This window comes from Phragmites australis, chromosome 4, assembly GCF_958298935.1.
Source record: "Phragmites australis chromosome 4, lpPhrAust1.1, whole genome shotgun sequence".
Classification (NCBI taxonomy): Eukaryota; Viridiplantae; Streptophyta; class Magnoliopsida; order Poales; family Poaceae; genus Phragmites; species Phragmites australis.
In genome coordinates, this window is record NC_084924.1 from 8,498,005 (window position 1) to 8,510,192 (window position 12,188).

Below are 12,188 nucleotides of genomic sequence, written 5' to 3' on the forward strand. Positions count from 1 at the left end.
AATCCTCAAAAATGCAAGAGTCCTTTAGCGATCGGGATCCTCACCACTTTTATTTTACAACAATGGACCGTACAAACCAAATGGCAGAAATACCGCATCGATTACCTCACGGTTTAGAACCTTTCTGGAGCTTTGGCGTACACGGAATATTCAAGCGAAAAATGGTGAATCTTCATAGAAACAGTTCTACAGACAATTGTACAGTGTACTTCTAAAGAATGCTACACCATAGCTGATAGGGTTTGACTCTTTGAGGTATGCTTCTAAAAGAATGGAGTATACATCACTAGGTGTCCGGATTCCCCTCAGCTGCTGGGCCGCCGCATTGCGTTTGGTGGCCTTACAACAGGGTTGCCATATCCAGGCGGTAATCTGTTTCCAGCTACACCAGGCTGATTTGGCCTAGATGGCAATGCACCCATGCGAGCTGCAATTATTGCATTTCGCTCCATTAGAAGCTTCTTTCTGGTCTTCTCAGTGTACTCTTTTGTACGGAGGACCACCTGCTCAATCTCAGCAAATAACGACATCTTCACTTCTATTTTTTGAAACTGCACGAAGAGAAAAATCAGCATTACTTTTTTTGTGGAGGAAGAATCATAGGTATTAGTAGTACAGAACACAGAACGCCGTGATTGGATTTTTTCACATTACCAGCTTTTCAATCATCAGTGCAGTTAGCCTTCGAATTTGATATTCCTCCTGCTCAGCGAGAAACTTAGATTTCACAGCAGCTGCTGAAATAGCAGTAGCTACTGCTCGTTTTAGCCTAGTTAAGGAATCAATTCGGTTGGCGGTCACTATAGGTCCTTTCACTTCATTGGCAACTACACTTTCAATGCCGTTAGGTTCTGCAAGATAGATACAACAAAGAAAGGGAAGTTAGCTGGTGAAGAACGACAACGTTGCTGTTTTTCACAATTCTGACCCTCTTCGTAATGCTTGTACCCATGTCACAAAAGCTCTTACCAGGCTTTTGTGGTAAGCACTTGGTATATAATTTCCAATGATTGGGAGGATACAGGTAGAAAAGACAACATCAATGTTTTGAAAATCATGGACCAAGAGGAGAAGCAGTACCTTGAAAGTAAATGCAGTAATCACAAAACTCATGAATAAAAATGAAGAGAATAATTCTGAAAATTCAAAATGTTTCACTACACAAACCCAATAGGCACTTATTTTTTGACTGGAGGGAGTAACTGGAACACTTATGTCAAACTGACTAACTGGCATTTAGACGTGCACTAGCAACAAAAAGATATAGTTCCATTAAAATTAAAAAATATTGCTGCACACATATTCATGCAGTACTAGTACTGCAAGGCACAAAATATATTTCAGATCTAAAATTCTGGATTTATCTACTATTGCTTGGACAAAGCTCAATCTGATGGCATGCTAGCAAATTATGATGGATATATTGTAATATAAAGAATCTTAGCCAATAAAATCAGCAATATAGTTAACATGTGAACAAGTCACAGGTGCAATTTGTGCAGACAAATAGTCCCAAGGGATCATCCACGCTAGTAAATAAAAAGAAGCTTTAATTGAAATAGAGTGAAAATGTATGGTTATCCTTTACTGGTTTCATACAAATAGTTTGGATGAAAAAAAGAAAGATGAAATACCTTCCGTATTGCCATTTTCCATTGTTTGGCTTTGCTTTTGTTCCTGAAAGGTAGCTGGGGTAGTAACTGCATCTTCAGTCTTACTGGGCTCGACCTGGCCTTCCAAAGATGAATCGTCAGACGCCTTCCCCTCAGCACTTGGTTTTTCCTTTCCTAGTTTAGGATTACTTGCACCCGTATTACTTCCTGCAACAACATCTTGAGAAGCTAATAAGCCACATTCATTCGCATTATTTGGTGGAGTAATTGTATCTTTCATGGAACTTAATAAACCTTTTGTATTGCCGGATGAGCTCTTATCCACAAGAGCAGTTGGATCGCCTGATTCCTCAGCGTTATTGGTTTTGGGCCCCACTAAGGGACAATCATCACATGACATGTTCTTATTGTCTGATTCTTGGTGGTCATTTGGTGAGATGGCTGAATTATTTTTCTTTTCCACAGATAAAGCATTATCTTCTTTCTCATTGATGCCTTTTTTCTCAGTATCAATCAAATTTTGAGTCATATCCTCATCTTTTGTTTGATCACCATCTGTATTTTTATTACTGCAAATTTCATTCATATCATCAGCAAAATCTTGTGACAGCACTTCGATGTAGCAGAGGTCCAAGCATTGCTTACCTTACACTGAAACAAATGCCTTTCAGATCATTTGATGGATCCTCAAGAATAAAACAGTGCCTACTTGCTAATTGGAGTGCAGGAGACACCTCAGAGATAGCTTTTAGTGAACTACGGCATGAAGTGGTAGCATTGTCATCTTCCACGAGGTCAGCTAAAAAAGCTGCCTGCAGAGACATATTTTAGGCATCTGGGTAGAACATAATGTACCAATAAGTAAAGATGACAGAGAGTAGATGATACTTACCAGTGCCATAACAGGATTTCCTACATCAGCAAATGAACCTTCATGTTCTGGGGAGTGACCAACTGCCTCAAATGCAGATTTCAGGATATCAATAGCAACATTTGACAGTTTTTCACCAGAGGTACCAACTTCAGCAGAATTTTCCTTCACCGTAGTGTGAGCATCAGAAGATTGTTTCGGTTCTTCAGTGTTTGGAGATGCAACTGAATCTTTGCCATCTGAATTCTGAGTATTTTTATTTTCGACAGCACTTGCGTCTTCTGTTTTTGCTTCTTTCCAGTTGCCCTCAGTTTTCTCTGAAGGCCTCTCATCCGCACTATCCTTTCCTTCAGATTTATCTTCAACTTCCATTTTCTCAGGTGTTTCTGCAGTGCCTTTTTCAGTCAAGGCTTGCTCCGTGTTTTCTGGGATATTTTGATGAATTTCTTCATCATCATGAAAGCGATCCTCAATTTGCATTTGAAGAAAGTGTAGCATGCACTGTGCTTTTGTTTTAGTAGCAACATGTTCAGCAATCTCAGCCCATTTTCCACCAAAAATTTCTAAACCTTCTAAAAGAAGCAATGTCTCCTCATCAGTCCAACTAGTACCACTAGCACCCGAAACTTCTGCAGAATCCATGAGGATGAAATCGGTTTTGGCCATGCCTGTATCGAACTTTCCTTCGTTATAGCAATCACAGCACAGATCAAAATCTGCCTGTAGGAAAAAAAAAAAGAGAAATCAATACCATCAATCTTCATATTTAAAACATAACTCTTTCTATTTCTTTTGAAAGGTCAGAAAAAATGAAAGCAACAGCAGTAACAAAGATTTGACTTCAGAAAGATAACGACAATCAGTACAGGCTCCAGAGAAGTAATCTGACAAGATACAGTAACATCAGGTTGACAATTATAAATCTATAAGATGGATCAACCTTTTGGCATTCAAATTCCATATGCAATACTCTAATAGTTATTGTTTGTGCAGCATACACTGTTGCCAAACAAATTTTGTGTGTGTGTGGGGGGGGGGGGGGCAAAAATAATAGCTCCGATTGGCATCCAAACAATACGCATGTATGAAAGTGCATCTAGGCCCCCTAAGTGGGTTTTGGCTTATTGATGACAACACGATTAAAGAACTAACATGCTTTTCGAGTTATGAATAGGTTTAAGCATTAGTTGTGAAGATAAGTGACTCTTGACGCTCGCCGAAAACAAATGAAGAATCAACGAAGAGTACTAAATAGGGTTTACATTCTTTTATTTTTGAAATTGAGTCTAGGATAGACGCTCTTTTTAGAAGGATGGATTTGATTGCTTGATTAGTGTCTCAATGCTCAAGAGATCCTTTAGAACCACCTAGTTGGGAGACACAGAATTCATTCTGAAAAACTTCACTGAGTCCGGAGTCTCCGGTGTTCACCGGATACTCCGGTACTCAGTATTTAGCCGGAGTCTCCGAGGTAGACTCCGGCAGAGAGTCTCGGTTACGGTCTTTTTAATTTTGAAAAAGACCAGAGTCTCCGGTGTTGACCGGAGACTCCGGTATTTTTAGTGCTAAAAGGGTCCGGAGTCTCCGAGGGAGACTCCACCAGAGAGTCTCGGTTAAGCATTTATTTTAGAATCAAGTGGACTGGAGTCTCCGGTGTTCACCGAATACTCCGGTAATTATTTAGCGTTAACCGGAGTCTCCGATGGGGACTCCGGCAGAGACTCTCGGTTAAAAGACTTTATCCTTTTAAAATGAAAAGAGAGACCGGAGTCTCCGGTGTTCACCGGATACTCCGGTACATAGAGAGGCCGGAGGGTCCGGCTAGTCTCCGGACTCAATTTTTTTTTGTGGGGCTTTAAGGACCGGAGACTCCGGTGTTCACTAGAGACTCCGGTAATTCAACAGAACTGTAACAGCTAGTTCTGATACGTTCGGTGACCGTTCTGACGCCGTTTTTGGATTTAGGACCGGATACTCCGGTGTACACCGGATACTCCGGTAAACTCTGACAAAAACAGTAACAGCTAGTTTGTGAGTGAGGGCTATAAATGCCTCCTCACCCCATGGCATTTAGAGCTTGGTGTGGCTAGTAAACTTTAGACCTCTTGAGCACTTTAAGAGCATTCAAAGACCCTCTAACCACCTCTAGTGCAAAGTTTGCAAAAATTTAAGAGTTTGTGTTTGGAGAGAGTTCAAGCCACTTGAGCATTGAGTTCTTCATCAAGCATCTACTGCAATCATCTCTCTTGAAGCTTTGGGCTTCTAAAAGGAAAGGAATCGCCCGAAGAGCACCCAAAACTTGTGGTGTGCCTCGGGAAGTTTGTAAACATCTTCGAATCGAGTAAGATTTTCTAGCTTGATCTTGGTGGTCGCTAGAAGAGGATAGGGTTGGAAAAGACCCGACTCTTTGTGAGCTCCTCAACGGAGACGTAGGCACTTCTTTGTGAGGTGGCCGAACTACGGGTTAAATTCACGAGTTCTTATTTGTGATATTTACTTTATCGTGTGAATATTGTGACTTGTCATATAAATGCTCTAGTGACAATCTTGCTAGTGTTAAGCGTTATTTTAACTCTGTGATATCCATTAGACCTAGCATAAACTTTAGACTCTAGCTATTAGATTTAATTCACAGTTGTTCTGAAAATCCCATTTAGGCCGGAGACTCCGGACTAGACCAGATACTCCGGACAATACCGGAATATCCGACCTTCATCGGAATATCCGGCAGTTTTAATCCGCTGTTTTAGTTTTAATTTTCAGAAAGTCTATTCACCCCCCCCCCCCCCTCTAGGCACTTTCAATGTATCTCCACATACTGTACTTTTAAGTACAAAACCTGCATCGCATGGTTACTTTATCCAAAGAGCAGATACGTAGATGCTATACACGAGGTGATAGAACATACAGAAAAATTTCGGAAGGGACTGCAAAACTGAATCAAAAACACCTAACCTGGGTCCGGCAATGGTAGCGTTTCCGTGAACAATCAACTGAGCAGGAGTTGCAGTGGTACTCAACAGAAGGCTCGGCTGCTGCAACCACATCTTCAACAAGTACAGGATCAGGAAACAAGCTAGGTAGAGGAGCTGGGGCTTCCACATCTCCTTTCTTGGGTAAAGGGATCATATATGATTGAACTGATTCAAATTTAAACAACTGTTCAATCAGAGAAGCTTTCTCCTCATCATGCGAATTGTTATGGCTCTCCTCTGGCTTACTCTCCTCTTGTCCAGCTGGTGGAAAAGGGTGGAAATTTATCAAGCCCCAGTGATCCAAGAACTCCAAGACTTCCTGCCGAGCATCGACCTCCCCGATTGACAACTGAGCCAAATCTTTGGACTCCAGCTGCAACTGAGGATTGGCATGAAATTTCATCATGATCGAATTTCTAATCTCCAGATATACCTCAGGTGTCCGCTTCTCAGATTTGCCATTAAAAAAAGAAGGCAATGTTTGCTTCTCAACTGGGTGAATTTCTTTCCATGAAAACCATCCTGTAGAAGAAAGGGTTAATTCTTGTATGTTTTATTTTAAAACCAAATTTGCCTTAAGCAATGAGTAGAGAAGACACACAAGGGTCATCATAAGTAATACATTTGAAGGTGCAAACTTGAAACTCAGCATGAAACAATGGAATGCATTGCCTGCTAAGTTATATTTGAAATACTTCAATTCTACAAAAAAGATGCTAATATACCTTGGGTAACCGTAAATTACAGGAAATTAATGAGTTATTGAAATATTAATCCTACGGAAATGGTTGCTAATATGCCTTGCTGTGCATTAGAAGAAATTTAAGGGGTTGTACAATGATTAACCACAGTGCAAAGTAGTTACTGGCTTACTGCAATTACACAAGAGGTAGGAAGTTGAGCAGGGTACTGTATATATTTTTTAATCTCTAACAGGTGATTCTATTGTTTCCATCACACAACAAATTAAAATGGTACATAGAAAGATACTGGTAACTGAGCAGAATTTCAAGCAAAGTCTAAAAATTGAATAATTTGACACAAAATGGTAGGAAGCTTGCATCAGTTATTGCAGTACATGTCACAAACCCTTGATTTTACTCAAACAAAGAGTCCTCCGAGTTAGATATAACTTAGCTAAGCCAGATGGATTCATGGGGGACAACTACAGAGTTAGAAACAGCATATCGAGTCATAGACTAGACATAAAGATACAGATACCACAGCTATCGAGCTTTGCTTACATGCACCCTAAGAAGAAAACGAGACACCCTCCAATCACACACTAGAACAAAGCAACATGGGTAGTACTCAGCCTCCTCAGCAGCAAGAAACCCAGAGCACATTATTACCACTTAATGCTTGTTATAAATTCTAAGTTCAAGCATTTAAATACTTAAATTAACAGCATGCCCCCAAATCGAGCTAATCTACCAAATACACCTGTAATTAACACATCACGAAGCAAAGCACGCACACCAATTTAGCTGATTTACGACAGCACACAACAGCAATCGAATTGCAGTACCAGAAGCTAAAAAGGGGTGGCTTCCAGTGAACTAATCTACCGAACGCCTTCAGAGAAACAACCCCTACAACGACGCGAGCTGGTCGCGCACATCCCCCAATTCACCACCCCAGCCGAGAGATCAAAGCAGTCTTCGTGGGGCAGAGGACTCACCGGCGAAGGTAGGGACCACATGGACGCCCGCGCCGCGGGATCGGACGGCATCGAACACCTCGTCCACCAGTGGCAGCTCCTCGGCCGACGTCTCCTCCCCCTCGGCCCGGATCGCGCCGCCTTCGACCTTCGCGCCGCCCGCCCCAGCTGCAGCCGCCGGCGACGCGGACCCCGCCTCCGGCGCCGTGCCCGCGAGCTTGTGCGGCGACTGGCGCGCGGCACGGGTGAGCGGCCCGCTATGCAGCAGGTGCGGGGGCACGTGGAAGGCGGCGTTCCTCTCCTTGGCCTGCCGCTTCGAAGGCGTGAAAGAGGACCCGGCTGACTTGCGCTTGCCGCCGCCAGCGCGGCGGCGCGGGGCCTCGGCCGCCGGCGCGTCGCCGTGTGCCGCCGAGGAGGGCTTGGACTCCATGCCGCGGCGGGGCCTTGGCTTCGCTTCGCTTACCACTTCCCCGGCGAGACCAGCCGGAGATGGGGAGGAGACGAGCGCACCGCGTCTGCCCCCAACCTGTGCTCCCCCTTCTTCTCCTCTCTCGCTCTCCCCCCTCTGCTGTTCGGTGTGAATTTGCGGGGACGTGGCACTGCGTACCCTTAGCAGTGTGGTATGTCTTACTGCCCGGGTCGCCCATCCGGTTTGCATTTTGCTGCGTCTCATTTCGTGCAAACTGCAAAGCATGGCTAGCTGGAAATTATTGCTGAGCGCGTGGTTTGGATCGAAAATTTTTATTGAATCGTTTTGGATCTAGTTTAGAAGTACATCTAAAACTTTTCAATAAAATTCTTTCATCTAAAACCCGCTAAAGAATGTACGGTAAGACGTAATCAAATCGTCGTAAAAGTCATTTGAAGTCTATGTGAAAAACATGAAATTATTTTAATACGATCTACGAGATGAAAGGTCTTCATCACAAGAGCAATCATGTAGTAGAAAAACATTTACATTTATGTGCTATTTGACCTTGATTCAGTTGCACTCCTACTAACAGAATCATATTTGCGAAGAATTCATATTTAAAGATTTGGAACGTTGATAGCCGAAATTGAAACCTTTGAAAATATGTTTTACGAGGATATCCTACAACATGGTAGTTCGTTTGTATGAATACGGTCTATCCAAAGCAATATTTATACTCGTGAAATTTTCAGTATCAATGAAAGAGGTATAAGCATGGACCAAATATATTCACAACAAAGTTTTTTGAAAGATATGTTTCCACACAAGTTTATTTAGACAAATCACAGATAAGGCTGACCCTGAGATTTCGATACCTCAGACAAAACTAAAACAGGGGCTTATTGAACATAAATATTAAAATATTTATGAATACAATATTTTGGGTTTTTTTGGTCAAAGTCTCATTTCTGTGAGTCTATCAACTAATTTCTTTTTTCTTTCCTTTTATCGTTGCTAGATATATATTTTCTAGATGCCATATTATCACACAATCCTAATTGGATACAAACAGTCCTGAAAAATAAAATAAAAAAGTCATCAATAGTTAACAACTAGTGCAAAACTGTAAAAGAATTAAATCAAAATAAACAAAATCATCCGATTGAAGATTAGCCCTTAATTTGATTGAGCATGGGTACTATGCCTACTGGCGATCATGAGGAGAAGAGGGGAGTGGAACGTGCGAATGATAGCTTACCACGATTGAGGCTATGGATTAGACCTTCTTCAGTTTTGGATGATCCATCTTAAGCATCGGGAGGAGGAGGAGGATATGCAGATGCATCGTTTTAGATGAAGACATGGAGAGGTCGAGAGGAGGGGAGGGGAATGAGCGAAGATCTTGATCGTTGCTGCTGCTGAGAATTGGGATCGGTTTTACTAGAGTCGATGACAGCATAACTACAGTATCGTACGATTAAGCTTGCGCATGATACTTCATTAATTTGAAAATGATCTATCATTCATGGTTTAGATAGATTATGTTACTAGATAACTAACATTGAGCCTAAAGCGATTTATAGATTTGAAGACTCACTTAGGGTTAGTTGCTATTTGCTAGTAGACTATGTAGTGTACATACTTAGACTGGATTGGTAGGTAGTAGAACAAGCTCGGGGTGATCGTCCTGCCTGCCATGCCCCGGGCCGGCTCTAATCGCAGACGATCAGTTAAAGAACTTATCCTACTATCGTGGGCCTAATCCATGCCCCGAGAAAGACATCACCAACTTCAACACTATTTAGGATAAACCGAAATCCCTTCACAGAAAAAAACCAACGAACCGTTAATGCTAGATATGGTTTGTGTTTACCTCTCCATGAAAATGATCTGAAACTTGTAGAAACCAAAACGTCCGAGGGGACCTTATAACATCTAGCACAGTTTTATTTTGTTTTCTCTCACAGATCTGAACGATGCAGGCGATAGCTGAGATACTCCGCGCATTGTCAAGAATGGTTTTGTGAGAAATATAATTACCAAATACGAAGTTCCATCGCTGATCAAAGAGGAATGACCCGTTTTTTCGACGGAGCAACGGAGAGCGAAACGTCTGCCTGAACTGCTTGTTCAAATGATGGTTTGCAAAAGCTCATTCCTGCTCGACTAGGCTAATCTGATTACCCAATTCTTCTTAAAACTTGGCCTGGGGGTTGTTCCATAAATTTCTAGGATTTTTATAACTCAAGTTTAAGAATTTGTATTACAATCCTATCATTCCTAATAATTGTCTCACAAAGAAGCCATGACGGAAGTTCAATGCAGGTGCAGTGCCCTCATCAAAAGGTATTAATGTATGTACAATACAAATATTACTAATAAAAAGAGAGAGACATGCTAAAGGCAGCTCTAACAGTAGCCGTATCCAGTGCTACAGATTGGATCAGCCAGGCAAATGCCTCCAGCAGAGCCATATCCCCTGCTACAATGATACGGCCGGGATGAACGTACTCTAAATTTGCGGACACTGTAGTATCCTTTCACACAGTTCGTAAGTAGGTCTATACGTCTAAAAAGAGTAGAAGAATAATAAAATATTGGAAATATAGTAACCGTTGAAGATAAGATAAAAAATAGAGGATCTATAATAGTATTAGATGATGATGTAATAGTATTATAAGAGATGAATTTTTAGAATATCTGATGATAAATTTTTAAAATATCTAAGTTTTCATGCAACTAGAAACAAGCTTCTCAGTCAGACAAAAGTCGAACCGTCCAAATATCACGTTCTTCCACTAGACGCTAACGAGTGCTGCACCTTCTTCTCTCTCTTTCTCTCATCACAGGTCAACAGCCTCCACTGTTATGCCCTCCTCTTGCCATCTCTGGTAGAACTCCCAACATCGGACATCGTTGTGGCAAACCGGCTTCGTTAGGATGTCACTGTGACACCTCGCCTCAACACCATTCAACTGATGGTCCTCCACCTCTTACAACCAATGGCATCTTCACCTCCACTTCCGCTACCACCATCGGGTCGGCTTGCCTCCCACAGCCTTCCTCTAAGTCTAGGAACGATGAAACCCTCGGAGAAGCTAATCCCCACCACTAACCTCGCCAAACTTCATTGACTTTAAAAACTGCATAAATCAATCTCCTAAGGTTAGGGAAATGTGTAAAAAAAAGTACAAAAAGTGAAGTGCCATGTGAAGGCATGAGTGCGGTTGTTGGAGGGTTAACTCATGTCGCAGAGATCCTGAGGGACCCCTTTTTAGAGATTCGGCCGGAGGGATAATCCTGAATATGTTCACCGGGGAAATAAATGGTTATAAATACAATGGTCGGCGGGGGCGGAATAATCTAGCGCGGAAAGAAGTAAATGCACTGGCGTTTAGACATGTTCGGGCCGCACGGAGGCATAACACCCTACTCCTTTTTTTTGAAAACGCAGGAGAAACTGCGCTTTATTGCATTAGAGAGAGAAAAAAAGTCCCCATACATCCCCAGCCTCTCATATGAGAACAGCTATGAGAGGCTGTTTACAAACACAAAAAGACTCTAACTTTAAAAACAAAGACAAGACTTGACCGGGAGGGAGGACCAATCAGAGTAGGCCTAACCCCCCAAGACCCAAACCCTGCAGCTTCTTGGCCCCTGCCAAACACCACAGGCTGTACTCATCTTTCAGCTCACTTATGATCAAGTTAATTGAAGGAGAGACCCCATCAAAGACACAAGCATTTCTATGTTTCCAAATCGATGCCCTGAGAATGTCCCTCAAGGATATTGCTGGTTACAAGAATGTTTTTCTACCCTAGAGCCAGGGGCTCTTTGTTCTTCGGTCTGTGTGTATCTGTTGGCTTTTTGGTGCTCTCAATCTTCTCTTCCCTTCTCTACTTACTTCCTCTGGGATTGCTCAGAGATTGTTTTTTCAAAACTCTCTTTTGTCCGTGCTGCCGGCTGCTTTAAATACCCGCCGGCAGTAGCGTGCTCTGAACGGGAGGGCACGAGTCCCAAGGCACCATAAATGGAAAGGGAGTCATCATAGCCTCTGTGCGAAGTGACCGAGGGCGGAAAATGTGCCCCACGCCCGGTCATCCATCACCATAAATGCACTGGCAACGGGCGCCGTGGAGAGGGCCCACCGGGCAGCTGCAGAGCGGCCTGGTGTGCCCGCCCTGTCTTGTTCTCCTGCCACAGCAGCGCGGCAGACGGAACGCCTCGGCCCTCACGACGTTATCCCGAGACGGGCCAGATGGCATGGGACGGGACCTATGCATTTAATGACCCCACGCCCTCCTGTCAGAATATGGTAGGAATTGACACCGAGCGTGGCGGGAGCAGTTAGAGGTGACAGGCCACGCGCGCTCTTAAATGCGGCCTCAGGCCTTTGACTGGACGACACCTCATCAGCGGACCCCTGTCGGGGCCACTGTCAGGGAGCTTTTTGAGTCGTCGGGGAACCGAGTGCTCGGAGGTACTGTTCACCTCCCCGAGCACTCTCTCCCGAGAATGCCCTTCTTGGTCCTCGGGGAACCGAGTGCTCGAGGGTCACTGTTCACATCCTCGAGCACTCTCTCCTGGGCACACTTGTACGGATCCTCGGGGGACCGAGTGCTTGGGGGCCGCAGCACGCAGCCCCGAGCACTCTCTC

General features: G+C 43.4%; 1 protein-coding gene across 3 annotated transcripts; it reads right to left on the reverse strand.

The window, feature by feature from the left end:
* Positions 1–5: 5 nt before the first annotated feature.
* Positions 6–7,766, reverse strand: LOC133915560 (SWI/SNF complex subunit SWI3D-like). 3 transcript variants are annotated; one of them, XM_062358771.1, is made up of 8 exons: positions 7,141–7,764; positions 5,440–5,981; positions 2,506–3,204; positions 2,259–2,425; positions 1,908–2,182; positions 1,635–1,820; positions 655–851; positions 6–551 (listed from the first exon to the last, which is right to left on the reverse strand). In XM_062358771.1, exons 1-8 carry the CDS (start codon positions 7,547–7,549, stop codon positions 306–308), a joined length of 2,721 nt encoding a protein of 906 aa, XP_062214755.1. In that variant the 5' UTR covers positions 7,550–7,764; the 3' UTR covers positions 6–305. The 3 variants fall into 3 exon arrangements, with proteins under 3 accessions (XP_062214755.1, XP_062214754.1, XP_062214753.1); XM_062358770.1 differs by having other exon boundaries at positions 1,635–1,832; XM_062358769.1 differs by having other exon boundaries at positions 1,635–2,182; positions 7,141–7,766.
* Between the last annotated feature and the right edge of the window lie 4,422 nt (positions 7,767–12,188).